Here is an 18,929-nt window from a genome sequence, read left to right as displayed (position 1 = left end):
CGCCCAGGACATGGCCCGTTTCCTCTAGAACAGTTTAGTATTTGGGGAAGTGGTATCCATCTTTTTACTTTGGAACATTTCAGTAAACTCTTTCATGCATAGACAAGGTAGCTAGTGGGCAGAAATAGAGAATGCAGAGGTGTTCCTAAGCCAGGAGTATGTTTTAATCAGGGAGCTAGGGCTGCTCATGACTATGTGAGCAGTGTTACTGATGAGGCAGAAGAGTGAAGTTTTGCTAAACACTCCCATGTGCTTGTGAAATAAAAAGGGAGAAGAAATAAAATTTGGGGGATGATTCCAATCAAAAGGCCTCTATTTGGGAAAATGTAAGTTCTTGCTCTTTGTAGATAGGCTCACCCTGGGCCACTGATTACCTAAGGGGTCATTTGGTGCGTTGGTTGCTGCTTGAGGTGTCTTTAAGATGCATTTACTCCGTAAGTAGTATATCATATACTCCTCATTATGAATAAGTTCACTATCAGGTTCCTAAAAAATGAGTCATTAACCTATTTAATGATGAGTTTATTTAAAAACTAACCAATTTAGAATTTACCTAAGAACTCATAAGTCAGTCATCAGTTGTTGCAAGGTATTCTGGGGAGTGAATTCTTTTACCAGTGTCCTTTTTATCAGGTTCCCGCCCCCCCCCCTGCTTTTTTCCCCCCTCCTAACAAAAACATTTAATTGAGTTTTTATATGAAGAGAAATGTTTTTCCCAAAGGTGCTACCTTTCTGCTAATGTGACTATAACGCCACATGCAAAAGAATAAAGAAGATGTAAGCAGACATAAAAAATCATAAGCTAACCACATTTTTCAGAAATGTAATCAGGCATCCATGGCCTCATGCTCCTGCGGTGACTCAGGGTTTGTTTACATTCGCTGTCAGTCTCTGCAGCATCCTAGGAGAGAGTACTTCCTTCCTAGCAGATGGCAGCCTCAGGGCCCTGTGCCTGCCATCATAAGCAACGTGCACAAGTGCTCTACCCAGCGTCTCTGTTGACAAGAGGCATGGGATTGGAGACTGACTGTCACACAGGATCAACAAAATAGGGGAAGGCTTTCTCCTTCCATTGGGGATTAACGGAGCGCTGAAGCTACTTTTCAGGTTATGAAGAAAGCAAAGTTCAGAGTATCCTTGTGGTAGGTTATCTGTGGGTCACTTCACAAGTCAGGCAGAAAAGCTGACAGGATAGAGATTCTGATGTGGTCTCCAGGGAATCCTCACAGTGAGGCCCAGCAGGCTTCTTCTGTGGGAGAGGTTCGGAGCCCTTCTGTGAAATCTCGCCTTCCGCTGAGGGCCTGGGAATGGAGCGCTGACTTCGGTGTCCACTGCTGGTCAGGGAAAGTCACTGAAAATAGGGACTGAAGTAAGCGGCCATCTGATGCCTGTGGATTCCAGGGTCTGTTGTAGAGGTCACCCCCAAGCCCGTCATGTGAGATTCACCACCAGCCCCTGGCCCTGTCAGGCCCCTTGCACACCCAGCAGGGCCTCCTGCAGCCCTTGCCTTGCTCCTGGCTTCCGGAGCTCTTTGGTGGGTGAGTGGATGGATGGATGGATTGGGGGGAAATTGTGAAGCAGGGGGAAAAATTTGCAAATAGGACCAGATTGTTCTTACCAAATTTAAACATGAAGCAAATAATGCTTGAGGAACTCTGGACAGTAAGGCGTGGATTAGAATGTGATGAGCAGTGTGGTTTTTGTGTGCAGCTCAGAAATGGAGGTGCTAGCATTCTGGTACACTGGGGACATCACTGGGTTCTGAACTTACAAGACAGCAGAAATTCCTAGAAAGGAGGGTAATAGTGGCCAGTTTCTTAATACCACACCCTGGATGTGTTTAAAAAAAGATTACTAAAGTGATCTTTGACCATGCTGTGCTTCTGTTTTATTCTTATATGATCATAGGAGTTTTATTTTAATTGGTTTCCAACAGAAAAGTGACATAAAAATAACACTTTTCATATGCAAATGGAACAAAACAAATCCATAATCTATATCTATGCTCTTCCAGATATATATATATATATATATATATCAAATACATTTGTGAAACCTTTACAGAGAAGTAAGATGAAACCTCTATACTTCACCAAGTAGACTTCTAAAAAATTGAAAATATTCAGCTGTGCTTTAGTAAAATATGTTAGTTGCACAACTGCAAAAATCTAATATTTTCCTTCTTTAGGATCCTATAAACCCAGGAGTGTAAATTTATTGTATGGTCAGTTTTAGGAAACTGACTTGAACTGGTTGAGTAAACAAATGTAAAACTTTAATAATGAATGGTGTGGATATATTAAACAGGAAAGCCTGACAAACGCATACCCAGGAATAACTTTTTAGAAATTCTTTAAAACTTTACTTGTTTTGGCAAAGTTTTGCAATGAGCCTTTTCTTTTAAAGTTTTAACATTTCTGTAGCTTCCTTAATGACCTTTTTGTCTTTAGGGTCCTATCAAAATGCTAAAGATACCACAGAACTGACTCACCTTCATTCTGTTTTACTTCTTATCGTTATTTGCAGTTTAGCTTATCAGCGGTGCTGGTTTATTAGTCGTCTTAGTTCCAAGTGAAATAGCCGCAGCAGTAAAATATCCGCGTTTCCCTGGCATGGAGCATTTAATTAAGTTCCTAGAATAACTCCGGGCGATAAGCATTCATCTTCACAGCTCCGGGGTCCCTGCAGTTCAGTTGGAACGCTCCGAAGTCAGGGGGCGTGCAGCCATTTCCTAGGGCTGGGAGATGGTTGATGTTGAAGCCAGTGGGTTTATTGAGAATTCATTGTGTACCAACATGGAGTAGATGTTCTGGGAGATACAGGAGAGTCTGAAACAAGCCTCTGTCCCCTCGGCGCCTTTCTAGTCCGCTTGGACAGCACCCCACTCCAGCTGCTTTCTGGGCAGCCGCTCTGCACCCTTCGCTAGATGCCCACTCTCCAGGCATTCTTGGCCCAAGACAAAGAACGGGTCGTCCCCGCTGGGGTTGTGGGTGCCCTTGCTGGAAAGTTCTGAAGGGACCATTTCAGATGTTGAGCCCCCCCCTCCCTACACAGACTCGGGGTGCATTCGAGGAGGAGGCTGCCTTTCTGGATCGGTTTTCTTCTCTGAAAAACTGTAGGTTTGATTCTGCTGGAGTCCTAGCTCCTAGGTGTTGGCAGCCTTGCCTCCTCACGATTCCAGTGTTTCTCCTTGTGCCCACTCTTTGTTGGCAGGGGTGGTATTCCAGAAACTTCTCAGGGCTGGTGTATTGGTCTTCCTTTCCTGTGCCTGCTGATTCTTCTCTGGCTCGCCTTGAAGGATTGCTTTTAAAAAGACACTCCCTCTTTCATATGTGATGGGAATTCTTCCTGCAAGTTCCCTAGACATTCACAGCTGCACCCGCGAGAGAGTTCACGTTGAAAATGGGGTTCGTGCCCTAGCTGGCTTGGTTCTGTGGATACAGCGTCAGCCTGGGGACTGAAGAGTCCCACGTTCGATTACAGCGAAGCGCACATGCCCAGGCTGCAGGCTCCATCTCCAGTGGGGGTCATGCAGGGGGGCAGCCGTTGAAGGATTCTCTTCTCTTTCATCATTGATGTTTCTCTCTCTCCCCTCTCCTTGACTCTCTGAAATCAATAAGAATATATTTTAAAAAAAGAAAATAGGGTTCATACTGCTGCTTGCACCCAACTGGGCCTTTCCACAGAAAGTAAACCTTTTTAGTTAACTGTTTTCCTCAGAAAGAATCCACACCCATTTATCATAATACGGTCTTAGTTCTTTTTATAGTTTATGTTTCAAAATTGCTTGATCTCTAATCACCCTTATAACATCCAGATAGGATTGCGTTTTCTTAAGAAGCACCTAGAACCCCTTTTGTAAAAGTGTGTATCCCGTCGTTTTTGCAGACATCCATGATCTATCCAGGAAAGCCCCCTTCTCCTCCTGTGCAGAGGAGGCCTCCTGGCCCGCGGCAGCCCCCTCCACTCATAGTGTCTCCTGCTCTGAAAGCCTGCCGCTGCTGGACCCCCTGCCCTCCGTCACAGGGGCCACTGTGGTCCGAGTAGGGCAGTCCCATTTGGTTGGGCAGCTCTGTGTTGCCAACACATCAGGCTGATGGAGTCAGCTCCAGGTGAGTTTCCTGTCATTCTTACCTTTTACCATCTTGTATCTGTTCTTTCTGGAGAAAAGAAACAAACAAAAACGACAGGAACTTCACTGAAGGGCTGCTTGGGAGGAGGGTAGAAGGCTGCTGGGCTTTGGGGCAGGAGGGACAGAGGCAGAAAGGGTCAGATCTCCCTTCACCTTTCAGGTTTAACCCAACTGTTACACTTTCATATTTTTTTCATTGCAAAGAGGCCAGTTGTTCCATGCTAAATACTTTTTTTTTTTTTCCTCAATATTTCACTCCTTTGGAATATGTTAAAGCACAGTCTATAAGAAAGAGGATTGGTTTCTAAGCTAAGAAGAAAAGAAAAAAAAGCAGAAGGCACTGAGTCTTCAAAGTCTACCTTTGAAACCTAGGAAATAGACTTAATTTTAAAATGTGTTCAGAATATGAAGTATTATAGGTAGTGATAAATGATCTAGAAAATAAAGTGGGAAAGGGAGAGAGGGAGAAGGTGTCAACCTCAAGGCGGTGAAGAAGCAAGTCTTGCATATCTTTAGAGGGAGAATCCATATAGGCAAAGGGAATGAGTAGCCATGCAAGGGCCCTGGGGCTGAAGATTGCAAGTATGTCCCAGGGTCAAAGGAAACCTGTGTAGCTGACACAGGGGGAGCTGGGAGAGAGTCAGTGATGTGAAGGAAGGTAGCAGGGGCCATGGAGAATCTGGTCAGCCATCGATCATAAGGATGTGTGTTCAGATTTAAGTGTAAAAGGGAGCTATAGTCTCTTTGGGACAATATGCAGAGCATTTTAAAACTTTTCTATTGAAGTCATCTCCTTTGGTCATAGTGTCTTCTTCCTCGGTGAGGTTATGTCTGGTCTTCAATTTCTTTCTCAAAAATAGTATATGAGATGTGAAGAACCCTAAACGTTTTCTAGTGCCTTGAAGATACCGAGATGTAATTGAAGTGAGGGAGGTAGCCAGAAATTTGCACAAGATAAACAACGAAATCAAAGTGCCCGTGTTTAGTCATAGAATTGCATACTTGATTGCACAAACATACTTGTAAAGCACCTTATACTTTATAAAACATGTTCAAATGGTATTTAATCCTCAGAACCTCCTTGGGAGGGGAGGTCTTGTTGTTGTTCTTATTTTTTAAAAGGAAAACCCCAGGATGGAGAGTTCCTCCCGCAGGCCTGTCTTGGCCATGCTGGAGAGCCTTTCCCGACCTAGACGGAGGCACTATTCGAGGAGGCCTGCTGAGCCTGGTTCTGTGTCTTCTAGGCAATATGGTGCCTTTGTCTGTTAAAAAGAAAAAAAAATTAAAAAAAAAATTCCTGGGGCCCAGGCTGCATGGCTCAGTGATTGAACGTCGACCTATGAACTAGAAGGTCACTGTTTGATTCCCGGTCAGAGCACATGCCCAGGTTGTGGGCTTGATCTTCAGTGTGGGGCTTGCAGGAGGCAGCAGGTATCAATGATTTTCTCTCATCATTGATGTTTCTCTCTCTTTCCTTCTCCCTTCCTCTCTGAAATCAATAAAAAAATTATTTTAAAAAATTTATTTAAAAAAAAAATCCTGGGGCACATCTTGGACATATATATCTCTTGGATCTACGTCAGTGCTGTGTGCAGCCTCATTTCCAGCTCTCTCTGACCCAAGGTCTCCCAAATAGTTTGCTTTCCTGTGAGGGATGCTAAATTCAGGCTATTCAACCAACTGACTTAATTCTTCAGCTGATTTGGAAACTGAAATCAGTCCAGGTATTTCATAGAATTTCCACCTTAAGAAAGCACTGTGGAATAAGTGTGGAGCGGAGGGTGTAAAACCTGAGAAGTGCTAGTGTGCTGCTTGTGGGAAACCTCCCCCCCTCCAGCCCACCCCCCCGTCCCCCTCTTTGCCTGTCTGTAAGGAGCATGCACAGTGAATCGGTGGACTTGGGTCAGCTCCATCTCTTATCTGCACCAGAGGAATTTAAATGTCCATCTCTATTTTGGTGCATCTTTGTATAGAAGCCAGAGAAAACAGAAAGACGATGATGCCCTGTGGCCCTGACTAATCAGAGCTCAGCTAGTTGATAACCTATCGTGCCGGCTGGGCACAGGCCACATGAAGAAAGATTTGTGCATTCTCCTTGGGCGCAGCTGCCTGCCAAGGGACACATGGAGCCCCTCTTTGGGCATTTTGTCCCGTCCACGGGGCGTGAAGAAAGCAGCTAGGCAAGGCGCCCTGTGCTGCGATTGAGAACTGTTAGCTTGACATGGCCTAGAGTTACCCCCAGAAAAACAATTCTACTTCTGTTCTGCTGCTCTCCCATTAAAGCGAGTTTATTCATTTTATTCCGGGAGCTGTTCGCCATTGTTTTTGTGTATTCATCATTTGTTTGTGCGCTGCTGAATTTGCAGTTGTTCGTGATGTCATTCATGGATATAGTTTTGAATGAAGGGAAAGCTGTGATGGCCAGTGTGCTCAGACACCGCGGCTGTAGCTCCACAAATTAGCCCAGCGAGCAGGGCGGGAGGAGCAGGCTCTCCTTGGCAGCCAAGGGCTGCCTGGTTTAAGAAGTCTTTGTAGTTCAAAACAAAACATGTGGTTACATGTGTACACCATTTAAAGGTGCACGAAGAAAGCAACAGGATCAACCACAAGATGCAAGTCATGCCAGTAGCATGTGCCTCGCCACATATGAAAAAAATATAGGTATGTGTGTTTGTGTTGTTTATAAATTGTTTACATAAAACTTTGTTTGGCGGTTTCACAATGACTCAGTGAAAAATTCAGGGTGGGAGGATAATGTCCCCATTAACAGGCTGGTGTGGTGGGTCCTGGGCCCCAGAACCCTAAGTCTGGTGGGGCCAGTGGCTTTCCACACCCACGTCTGCTTGAGCCATGGGACTGGCATGGGGTTTTAAGGTGTGGGAACAGCTTGCCCTGAGTCATTCCTAAGCTCCCAGGAATGCTTTTGTGGTGACTGATGGTGGAATGAGTACTCTGACCTGTGCCAGGTAAAGAGACTACGCACTTCAATTCCTGAGGAGGGTTTGCCTTCAGCCTTGACCTTACTGGTAGACCTGAAAGAGTGCCCATTTACATGAAGGCTGTTACATTAGATACAGTTTTCCTCCCAAGAGGCAAAGCTGGCATCCTTTGTTATGCAGATGTTACACACCATGGTCTGGGAGGAATTTACCTATAGAGGAGCAGACGCTACTAAGGCCACTATATTTGTGCCCAGTGGGAGCTCAGTTTCTAGAGGGAGGAGTGGCTCTCTCACTGGCCTAGTGGGGTGGGGAAAAGGGGAGGCAGTGGATTATATAGTTTTTCCCTTTTTTCTTGAATCTTATTTTTTCCTTGTAGTGAAAGACAAGTACTTCAGTATACCTATTTGCAATACATTTTCAAATTACTGTATTTTTGTTAAATATGAAAAAGATTACATTTTAGAATCCCAATGGTATACCTATTTAGGTGTCTCATAAGTATGTCACATTTAGTAATATTATAGAAGGTATTTGAGTTGCATTGGGTATAATTTCAGGCTTCAGAAAATGCTTATTTCAATTTCAGTGGTAAAAACAACAACAAAAAATAATCATGAAACTAAAAAAAACAAAAAATGTAGTAGCAACTCTTAAAATATTTAAACATTTGAAAGAAAGGTTCATTTGTAATGATATATAACAAGCTACTGGGGATGGATATAGTTTGAATAAACTGTTATCCTACTAGTATATTATATAATTTCATAGGAAAAGCACTTAGGTTTGAGAACTTCAGATATAAGCAATATAAACATTTTTGTAGTGTAAATAAAATACATATTTTTTACATCAGTATAAAATCATAACTATAATGTGTTAAATTTGAGGAAAGAATTATACCATACATTGACTATTTGCATTTTTAGGCAAGTTATCATATATCCCAAATATTCTTATTGGTTTGTAGGGCAGAAACCGTAATGCTTATATTCACATTTTCCAGTAACTTAAGAAAGAGAAAAGGTTTGGTCCTTTAGCATCGCAGATCTGATGTGAATAACTTTACCTCTGTTTAAGTTGAGAAAGTGATAGTGTGGGATATATTTAGTAATAATCAGAGTTATTCAGTACTTCTGTGTTATGCATGAGAAACCGCATAGAAGAACCTTAAGTAAGGAAAATTAATTCCAAAAGGGTGCCAGCTTCATAAATGATTTCATAACTTGCTTCCTTATTTTCAGCAGGGTCTGTAATCGGAAAGCATGGTTCTTAGCAGATAGTATTGCATTTCTAAAGTATGTAAGCTTGCAGATAATTTTCAAAGGGGGTATCAGTTAGTCCCCAGGTGTAAGATACAGATGGAACTATACAGTGTTATTTTGACAAATTAGTCCTTCTTTCTCCTCATTGTCTTCCTTATGTCGACGGGCATACAGCCTCTGTAACAAATACTCAACTCTGCTATTAAAGTGTGAAAGCAGTTATAATGCAGATGAATGAGTGTGGCTGTGTTCCAATAAAACTTTATTTGCAGAAACAGGCAACAAGCCAGATTTGGCCATACTTTGCTGACCTCTGTCTTAGAATTCCACTCTCCTTCTTTGAAGGTCTTTTCTATTGGGCCTCAGACAGTTCTAAAGTTTTGTTCTCCTTTAGGAAAAAAAAATGTTTAGCCTTTCTGCCTATGAGAAATGGCATAAACCACATGGGTTTTTGTTTCAATTTAATTCAACAAAGCTTTGTAAGGACCAAATAAATACTGTGCCAGATGCTGGGGACAGGCATGGTCCAACTCTTCGCCTCGCAGGGGAGGCAGATGCACAGAGCAGAAATTCATTGTCTGGGCAGTGAAAGGGTTGTATAAAAGCTAATGGCACTGTGTAAATAAGTGAAAATTCCAGGCCTCCTCTTCTAGCCCCTCCTCTCCCTTTTCATCATTTGCAGAAATTGGCATGGATGGCCCCAAGTGGAGTAGTGAGGAAAGTTCTGGGAGAAGTTAAGGACTCTCCTGTCCTTTTGACCAGATGTGAGGTTTTGGGTAAATCACTGATGCTCCCTCACCTGGATTTTACCTAGGAAGGTCTAACATTGTATAATTGAACCATATTAGGGTCCACCGGCAGTTAGAGGCATTGCTGCCTCTTGGGTGTTTGTGCTGAAAAACAAACAAACAATATTTCTCCAATGGACACTGCTGCTGCAGGTGTGGGAAAACCTTGCCGTAGAAGAGTAGCTTACAGGATGCACAGATCAGTCCTTTTAATAACAGGTACAGAAAAGAAACAAATACTTAGGTGATATAAAGTTGGCTGAAGCTATGTTGTGGATGAAAGCGTGACTATGTGGAGATACATTGGAAGTGTATAGCTAACAGTCCAGGAGGCCTGGTTACTCTAGTCTTTGGGGATTAAGACAAAGTCTTATGAGAAGGATTAAACAGGAGCTAAAAAAGGAGAGATACCTTTTATTAACCCCAGCCTTATATGAAAACGAGGTTTTCTCATTGTCTCATCCTGTTTCGTATTGTGTCATTAACATCAAGTTACAACTTGATGCTAGGAAATGTCTTTAATAACAAGCATTCAGAGTGAAATGGTTTTGTCAGTGGAAGTGATGAGCTCATGTAACATTTTTAACTCTTTCACAGGTAGGGTTGGTAAAGTAATTTACTACCCCCATTTATCCGGGGAAACTTGTTCTTCCATATTTTTCTTTTAGGTGATTTTTTTTTCTCTTCAATTTAAAAGAAAGGTTCCAGTAACCGTTTTTCTTAGTTTTTCTTAGAATCTCTGGCTTGTTCGTTATCACACCCAACCTTAACTTTTTTTTTTTTTTTTTTTGCTTGTATATTCTAAGAGTGTTTTGCTTTCAGTAAAGTGTGGAGATACTGAATTATCAGGTATATTTTTCTAGGAATTTCTCATTTAACTGAAAAGTTTATTTTTCCCTCCATAATTCTATATTTAACACAAAAGATCTGAATGGGCCTTAAGGACATGTGTGGGCTCACCGGAGAGTTTATTTCTTAATCATAGTTGCTACAAAAATATCAATTTTTATTTTTAAGTATATATTTTTTTCATTTTGTCATGCAGAGCATGCCTATAGAACTCTTAATTCAGATATGTCTAAAAATGTTACCTACTAAATGGACTGTACTCTGTTTGGTCCAGTGTTGCTTACTGTGAGGCCAGTGAGGCCCTGTTCCCTTCATCAGTGCCATGGAGCCCTCCATGGGATTGTCTGCATGGGCTGCACATGAAACTCTGCACTGAGCTCCATATGGGGCCTACATGGAGCCTTACATGGGACTATATGTGCAGCCCTACATGGAGCTATATATGGAGCTCTACATGGAGCTGTATATGGAGCCCTACATAGAACTGTATGGAGTCCTCCATGGAGCTGTGTATAGAGCCCTCTATGAACTGTTTATGGAGCCCTACATAGAACTGTGTATGGAGTCCCATGTTGCTGTGTTTGAAGCCCTCAATGGAGATGTGTATGGAGCCCTACATTGAATAGTATCATGGAGCTGTATATGGAGCCCTCCAGAGAGCTCTACATTCTAGACCTGATGTTTCAATGTATCTTCCACTAACAAGTCTGAAATCATGGAGCCCAGTGCACAGGTGCCGTGGCATGTTAGTTATTTTAAACTTTGTGCCATCTGGGAAAGAGAGCTTTTCCACTTGTTTTAATGGCAAAGTTTTTCAGTTATCTGTCTGTCTGTCTGTCTATCTATCTATCTATCTATCTATCTATCTTGTAAAATAGGGCAGATTGAATGTTCGGTCTTTACTAGACCCTACCTTTTTTTTACTCTTGTCATTTGCATCCTGATTGCTCTTCAATATTTTAGAAATGGAGTGGAATTATTACTAGTCTCCAGGGAATTAACTGGCACCTGGGACTACACTCATATGAACATCATTTATCCTATGTGACAGAGCAGAAAAATAAAATATGGGAACTAGCTAGCCTGCATGACCTGTCATATGGAGCAACTTTAATCTTTTTGCTGAAAGTTCTGTTTTGAGTCAAGTAACTCTAGATCAATGCTCCTGTGGATAGGATTCTGGACGGACCAAGGTCTAAGCTGCAGAATAGCACAGTGTGTAATTATATGACAGATTCAATGAGTATCAATAAGTTTATTTTTAGATGCGTTGCCTCTGAGAACAGAGTCGGTGCAGGTTGTTCTGTAATTGCATTCAGGACCAACACATGCTTCTTCTATATTCTCTTTTGTTTTGCTGTTGCACCTAATGTGTTCCAAGAATGTCTTCCATCTGAATGAATATTCAGTGTGCAGTGATCCTAAAATTAATCATTTGTTCTTTGCTTCTACTAGAATTAATATAGATAATAAATAAATAAAATTTTGCTGAATCTCATCATTAGGAAGCCCTCCCTGGAAGTTGAATATATCAGGTCAGTAGTAGTGTTAGCAGACATTTTATTTCCTCCTCTGGAAGAACCAGATTAATTTGCAAGGGGAGGGATAACTTAACTTAATTTAAAAGTAGGTAAATAAAAAGGCTGAAAATGTCCTCGCATTCCTAGGTTCCAGTTCCTGCCTCTCCTCTTCTTCCTGTGGATGAGGGAATGACACTTAAGGATTTCCAGGTGGCCTTCAGACCTGGCTTGATGCTAATGCTTTTAGCCCTGGCTTCTTTCCTGAGTACTTCCCACACCACTTGTTCTTTTGGCTGGTTCCCTCCTGTGGTCCTAGGTCAGAGCCCGTGCTGGCATGTGCACCAGAGATTTACATCCCACCCATATTGGAAACAGGTGTTTTAGATCTCAGTTGAGGCACTTTTCTTCTATCTCCAACTTTCTTTCCGTAACATTAAGAAATTGTAGGTAGGTTTCTAAAACTGACCCCTTTTTGCTCTGTGCATTCTTCGTGAGTATTTACCTTCCGTAGATTTTGTCAGAACCCTTTTGCTCAGCAAGTAATAGTCATCTCACTCCGATGTGGAGATATCCACAGCCTTTTCCTTCTTTTGCATCTCAGCAAGGATTGCTCTATTCATGTTTGCTGTGGGTACTTCTGTGGAGGAGGATGTCCAGGGAATTGCTGGTAACCCACAGATGTTTCAGGGGCAGGCTGCTGAGTGGCACGGACTGAGGTTCCATGAGCCATGAGGAGACCCACCATCTCCATTCTTTTCCGTGATAGGACTCGTCCAGGGAAAGCAGTTGGTCTGTATCCCAATAGGAGACAGGTTGCATCAATGTTGTCTTCGCTCTAGTGCACATCTCTATATTCAAAAGTGTCTGGAAGCACTGCACACCTCATGCCCAAGATGAGCTGGTGGCCATCCTCCTTCTGGTCCTCTGTCCTGAGCCTGCTCGCTCCTATCTCAGGTGCCATGAACAGATTCCTCCTCCTGTGACAGTACATGCATGCGTGAGCCTGTGCACTCAGTCATCAGTGGCTCTCCCTGCCCCTTCCTTTCCGCAAAGGACTAGGGCAGCTCGTCCTCCTGGGAAATTGGGTTCCTTACTGTCCCAACATGAAATTGTATCCCTGGGCTCCCGACAGCCCTCGCTTCTGCTGTGCTTTTGGAATAGCTTGCTACTTTGCTGGTAACTGCAGGCTGGCAGTCCTCTGCAGTCTAGGCATTTCCAGAGTGCTGCACACATTTCAAAGGCCTGCTTTCACTCCCTCCCAAGAGAAGGGCTGCTGTGGGGCTCCCGCTTTGATAGGACTCTCTCACTCATGCATATCCCATGTGTCTTAGAGAGGCCCTGCGCCGAACTAGAATTTCTTTTGAGAGGTTATTTTGTGAATAAAAGCATGAATGAATGATTTCCTGGCCATTATCAACTCTTTTCATAAGGTTAATGCATAGAAATTAAGGTCATGATAATTGTATCATTAGTGTCAAAATAAACCATGAATAGAAACCTTTCGTCACGTGGATCCATAGGGTCTGGATTAACTACTCTGAGGTGGCAGTGGGATACTTCTCATAATCAAGGCTTGAGTGACAAAATGCAGTCATTTTAGAATGAGAGGCAAATCCAGGTACATTTTAGCAAGCGCCTGCTTTTAAGGGGCGTGAACGGAAATCTTAACGATAATGGGTGAAATAGCTGGAGGTCACTGACATCTTTCCTTCCAAGGACAGTTTGGGTCCTGTTTTCCGTTAGGTTTCGTTTGTAGTACAGTTTGCCTATTATATTTTTTGGAAGGTCCTAAGTAACACTTTTTAAAAATAATAAGACACACTTAGCACAGCCTCCTTGCAGGGACAATTTAAAAACAGTTAGGTATGCAGGAGGCGGCTGATCGATGTTTCTCTCATCAATATTTCCAACTCTCTATGCCTGTCCATTTCTCTCTATAAAAAATCAAAACAGTCATGAAAAGATCCAGTATTTCCTTCTAGGTTGACAGCACCCTGTCTGTACAAGGCTTTTGTTTTTCTGACCACACGATACAGTCAGTACTTTCAGTTTGTACCAGGGGACTGTCTGCCTGGTGTGCAGAGCCTGGGAGGTTTCACACATGCACTCCCCATTGTGGGACACACGGGAAAATTTTTTAAAATGTATTTTATTGATTTTTACAGAGAGGAAGCGAGAGGGATAGAGAGTTAGAAACATTGATAGGAGAGAAATATCCATCAGCTGCATCCTGCACACCCACCCCTATTGGGGAATGTGCCCAAAACCCAAGGTACATGCTCTTGCCCAGAATCGAACCTGGGACCTTTCAGTCCACAGGCCAATGCTCTATCCACTGAGCCAAACCAGTTAGGGCCACCCTGGTAATTACTTGTTGGCATTGATCCTCTGAACTCAAAATGAACAGAGAAGAATGAGATTCACAAAGAAGTAAACCAGAGAGTGTGATGGGTGTCTAGGATCAGAATTCTAAATGATCAGAAATGCAGGTTATGAAATGTGCTATGCTGTGAACTCATAGTCTGTCCCTTAAGGAACAACTCCAGTAAGAATATGCTGTAAATGTTGGAAACTGGAAAAAAAAAAGGTTGAAATCTTTAGTCTGGAAGGGTAGTAGCAACGATGACTGGTTGGGGTCCAATGCCATGTCCCCTCCACGCTCAGCAAGAAAATCAGTTAACCTGGAACATGGAGAGTTGGGTGGATGAAGAGTTACTATGTAACAAGTGCATCATTGCAGGAGCTTTTGAATCTTGGGTTGTTTCAGGAATAGGGTAGATGATCCAATTGGAAGGCTTTTCTGAGAGCAGGACTCATTACTACTTTCTCTTTCTTACTATGATACACAGTTTGGGCAGTTGGGCAATCGGTGTAGCTTATAGTGTATTAGTACTTGAACATGTGCCGTGTTTTCTCGCCTTCTCAGCAGCCCTGGCAGGAAGGCAGTGGGTCTTCCCCCTCAAACAATCTAGAGGGGCAGTTAGAGGGCCCTTGTTGGGTCGCCTCTATGTCTCACTCAAAGGAATGACTCACATCAGCACGTGTGAATAGTTTTCTTCCATTGATCTCACAGCTTACTCTAAACCTAATAGTTCTGCCTCCAGGGAAACCAAATAGGAGTGCTATGCTACCCATCAAGCTTGTTTCTGGAAGAGGGAATTGCATAGATGTTTGCTTCCCAAAGTGCATCGTTTTATGAAATTCACAGATTAGACAGGCTGGTTAAGAAGGGTCTTTCTCTCCCTCTAAGGATCGTCTTGTTCTCCTGACAATACTAACTGACTGACTTCTTGTCTTTTCAGAGTGAAGACCTGCCTGGCTTCATACCACAACATCACACATCAGAGAATCACATGAAGAAGAAGAGGCTCAGCGTTTTAAAAACATTTGAAGCTGCTTACAATTGTTCTTTTGTATCTGAGCAATGACTTTGTTTTAAAACATCTGTGGCTGTCCTAGACATGAAACCAACAAGGCAAGAACAGCCGCCTCCCTCACTGGTTCCCACAGGGGGCATTCATCCTTATGCTGTTTGTGTTGTGTTTTGTTTTGTTGTTTTAACACAATTTACCGAAGAAGTGTAATTCTCAAGAAAATTGGGTGTTTTCGTTGGCCTTTTTAAATTGTGGCCAGTGTCTTAATTTTCTTCTTAGGTTCATTTTGGCCAAGCCAAATTGTCCCTCAGCATGCTAGGAGATTCTACCAATACCCATGAAAGTGGTAAAATCTGGTATTTACTGGCATACACTCAAAACTACCACAGTCCTACCTCAGTTCCAGGTGAAGCCGGATTTGCAGGATTGGGGGCCGGCAGGACCTCCGTGTATCTCTGCTGAATGCGGCGCAAGTGTGGTCATCAGCCTTATTCAACTGGTCCCAGTACACAGCTGCTTGTCGGACTCCAATCCAGGTTCCTGCGTGTTTACTCAACAGACAGAGCCCAGTGTGGGACTGACATTTCTCTATGGGAATGAAATGTGTGATTGGACTTTGAAGATGGATGAATAAATAATAATTATATGTAACTGAAGCAGCCTACTTTTGAAAATCATCAACTGTATTGGGTATTGGGGGTGGGAGGGGAGGTGTTGGGGAAGAGGCTGACTATCTCTTTCTAACGGACGTGTTGAATCTTCTCTATGTAGATGTGTGTGTAGGTACTTCAGATTGCGAAAGCCTTTGATCCTATCTACAAGCTCAAATGTCTCTACTGTCCTTAATTTTGAGCTTGCATTTCTGTAACCAAAAAAATCACCTAGGCATGCTAGCAATTCAAGGGTGGTCACAGGTTTAGCAGAGTTTTTAAAAATGTATTTATTATCTTGTCTATGATGCTATGGTGTGGGCCAACGAGGCTTCCCTGAACAACAGTACAACAAAACAACGGGAGGGGTGAGTGAAGGAAAGAAACTGATACAAGAGGCATTTTAGGCCCTCTTGTTGTTCATGGGAAAAGAAAAAAAATAAGGAAAACAATCTCACACTACATGTCAAGTGTTGAAAACCTCCTGACAAGACTGCTCTTACGTTTCCAGTGTTCTGAAAATACCAGTGTTGTGTCGATTATCACAGGTGTTGCCTAACACTGCTGCCCTTGACCAGCAGAATGTCACATCATCTCGCTGCTCCCTTGACACTTGGTGGAGGGCTCTCGACCTTTTTCTCCCATGGGTGCATCCCCAGTGCCTATCTTCTCTGATAGTCCTGAAGAGGTTACACTAGTTCATTGGAGGTGTGAACTTGTTTTTTTTTCCTGTTTTTTTTTTCTTGGAGAAAAAATTATATATATAAATATATAAATATATATCGCTATAGGATAATGCATTAATAAAAATGAGGCTTTTTAAAGAGGAAGACCAAAAAATTCAATGTCTTAAGAATATATTTAATGGCAATGCAAACGTCTTCCTGCTTCCGTGCTGAACTTTTAGAACAGAGGATTGTATTGCAAGACAAAGTTGAATGTAAAGTGGTCCCCGGGACATTTTCTAAAAGTTTTACTTTTCTAAAATTACCCATCACAGCAGTGCATAGACCATATGACATTAGTTGGAAGGTCAACTTCAGTGTATAATAGGCATACTTTATAAAAAAATGTATAAAATGTCCTAAAGTTTTGATTTAGTCTTGGGACTAGGACTCGGGTGGTATTTGCTATGTGACTCCTCCAGGTACGTAGGACTGAATATGGACCCTACTGAATACAGTGTATGACGGTATTTAAGTAGCTCTCTATACTTAGAGTAGTCATGCCACTATACCAATGGTTCATGTTCATACTGCAACTTCAATCTAGCAAATGACACGTCGGTAGTATACTAAATTTTCCTCTATCCTGTACATTTCAAAAAAGGCATATGCAATATTTACATTTTTAATTTAGTTTACAGAATGGAACCAAAATGTATAAATGTTATGTTTGCTAAAACTTCACAATGTATATTGGGGTCTTTGTACATTTTGCCTGACTTACCTTAAATTTAAAATATTTTTTGCTATATAAACTTTAACAGTTATTAAACAGTGTTTTCTTTTTTGGGTACGTATTTGTTCCTGGATTTCAAGATGTTAAATATATTTCTTGCTATTGTGATATGACAAAAGACTTAACTAATCTTGCTCTGTCTTCCACTGTACACGCTGTATATAAGGGTCAATGTGATGCTGCTGGAGACAAGAATAAGTGGAACTAGAATAGTGCATTGTATTTAGTCTGTATTGATCATGGATGCTCTCAATAGCCATATGCAATAAAATAAAATACATTATTTATGAAATGAATAAAGCCTTGAGGATATTTTTTTCAAGGTAGATTCTGGATTTAACATAAAGCCATTCCACTCTTGGTGTTTTGGAGTAAACAAGTAAACACTTGGCTCCTAAAAAACCTTTGATGGCTCTCAATATGTTAATATGTTCTGGGAACCAGAAAACCCCCAAATCACAAAATGTTTAAAAAGTAAATGTGTTAAGAAAAAAAAAAAAAGTTTTGCTTTACAAAAGAGAATCCTCGCTAGATGCTGTTCCAAATGCTATACAAATATTAAATCCTTTATTGCTCACAACCACCTCAGGTGTTAAGAATCACCCCATTTTACAGATGATGAGACTGAGGCACAGAGAGGTTAAGTGAGTTGTTGGAGGACGCATATAGCTCATGAGCAGCAGAACTAGGGGTCAAACCCAGAACTGCAATCCCAGAATCCGTGCACCTGTGCACTCTGCCATGCAACCTCCCAGAGATGCACACAGGAGAAGACATAGAAGTAAAGTCAGAGCCACACTGTGCAACTTAGGAGGCAGAAACTATTAATTAACATAACGATGTTTTAACCAAGGACAATGCTTCCTCCTTGTCAGAAATACTTCTTATACCTTTTTTACCCTAAAATTATAGCAGTGCAGTAACATGAGTGCCATCTCTTTTGAACAAATAAAAAGTGGAGGGATTTATAAGATGATTTAAAAATAATGGCTCTTAATTCACAAGCCTGGCATGTATCATGTGGCGTTTGGGAACGGGCAGGTGACCTATTTGTGCCAAGATGGATTGTTCTCAGGGTTCCTGTTTGGCAAAGAAGGAGGCATGATCTGCAAGGTTAGGTATCCCTGAAGTGTAATGACAAAAGGGTAAATGATAGATGTCACTCCAGGGGAGTCTTTTCTAGCAGGAATTGGCAAATGTGTTTTCCCAAAAGACGCAATTACAAATGAAGAAGAGAAGAGTTGTTTCAAAGGGCCATAGGTCTGGAAATATTCTCTCAAAACCAGTTCATAAACTTTTAGGAGGAAGCTAAGTATTATAACGAGATGAAAGATAAAGATTGCATCACACTGATGTAGGAAGTTGGATTCTGATCCATTGATGGTTTTAGTAGTCAGCTGGGAAGAAACAGATGGCTTTTTGGTGCTGTCATATTCTCATGGTGCTGTCATTAGACTCAAGAATCCAATATCGTTAAGCTGATCTGCAGACCGTAGTTAGTCCCTCTTGAAGCAATAGACTCAGATTTAATGTCACTTAACAGGTTTCCAGGTGGGCTGGGCAGACTGTTCATTCATTTGGGTACCTAACCCTGTGTTAACGGAGGTATACTAGCATTACTTATAGCAGTCTTTAGATGCCACCAGTTGAAGGTCAGAAGGCAAAACTGCTTCTTTTAAAATATGCATTGTCTTCATTGTCACCCCAGTTGTACAGCTCTTCCACATTTCTCTGATTTACACAACTAAGTGAACTATGCTTACAATCCTTGTTTGGGCAGAGGTCTCTACATAATAGAGACTGCTGTAATCTCATGTAGTTGACAGTTTGAAAACACTGAACATCCCTCCAGGTTCTCTTGTTAAATTTGGACTTTTCTACCTGCATTTCTGCTCTTGTCTCTTGAGCTTGCTTTCACCCCATAGCTCCAAAGGACTCTACATAGTAATTT

At 41.9% G+C, this 18,929-nt stretch overlaps 1 protein-coding gene across 5 annotated transcripts in view; it reads left to right on the top strand.

The window, feature by feature from the left end:
* The window catches only part of IRS2 (insulin receptor substrate 2), a 29,486-nt gene extending 12,212 nt beyond the window's left edge, over positions 1 to 17,274 (top strand). For 2 of the 5 annotated variants that reach the window (XM_045588780.1, XM_036458887.2), the window contains 2 exons: positions 3,889 to 4,112; positions 14,796 to 17,274. In XM_045588780.1, coding sequence (XP_045444736.1) covers positions 3,889 to 4,097 — 209 coding nt within the window. In that variant the 3' untranslated portion in view covers positions 4,098 to 4,112; positions 14,796 to 17,274. Of the gene's footprint in view, positions 1 to 3,821; positions 4,113 to 10,247; positions 10,719 to 14,795 lie in introns of those variants that run through there. The other 3 variants (XR_004991600.2, XM_036458892.2, XM_036458890.2) reach the window with 3 other exon arrangements.
* Positions 17,275 to 18,929: the final 1,655 nt, after the last annotated feature.

Source organism: Pipistrellus kuhlii, unplaced genomic scaffold (genome assembly GCF_014108245.1).
Source record: "Pipistrellus kuhlii isolate mPipKuh1 unplaced genomic scaffold, mPipKuh1.p scaffold_m20_p_3, whole genome shotgun sequence".
Classification (NCBI taxonomy): Eukaryota; Metazoa; Chordata; class Mammalia; order Chiroptera; family Vespertilionidae; genus Pipistrellus; species Pipistrellus kuhlii.
This window is presented reverse-complemented; position numbering and strand designations above follow the sequence as displayed.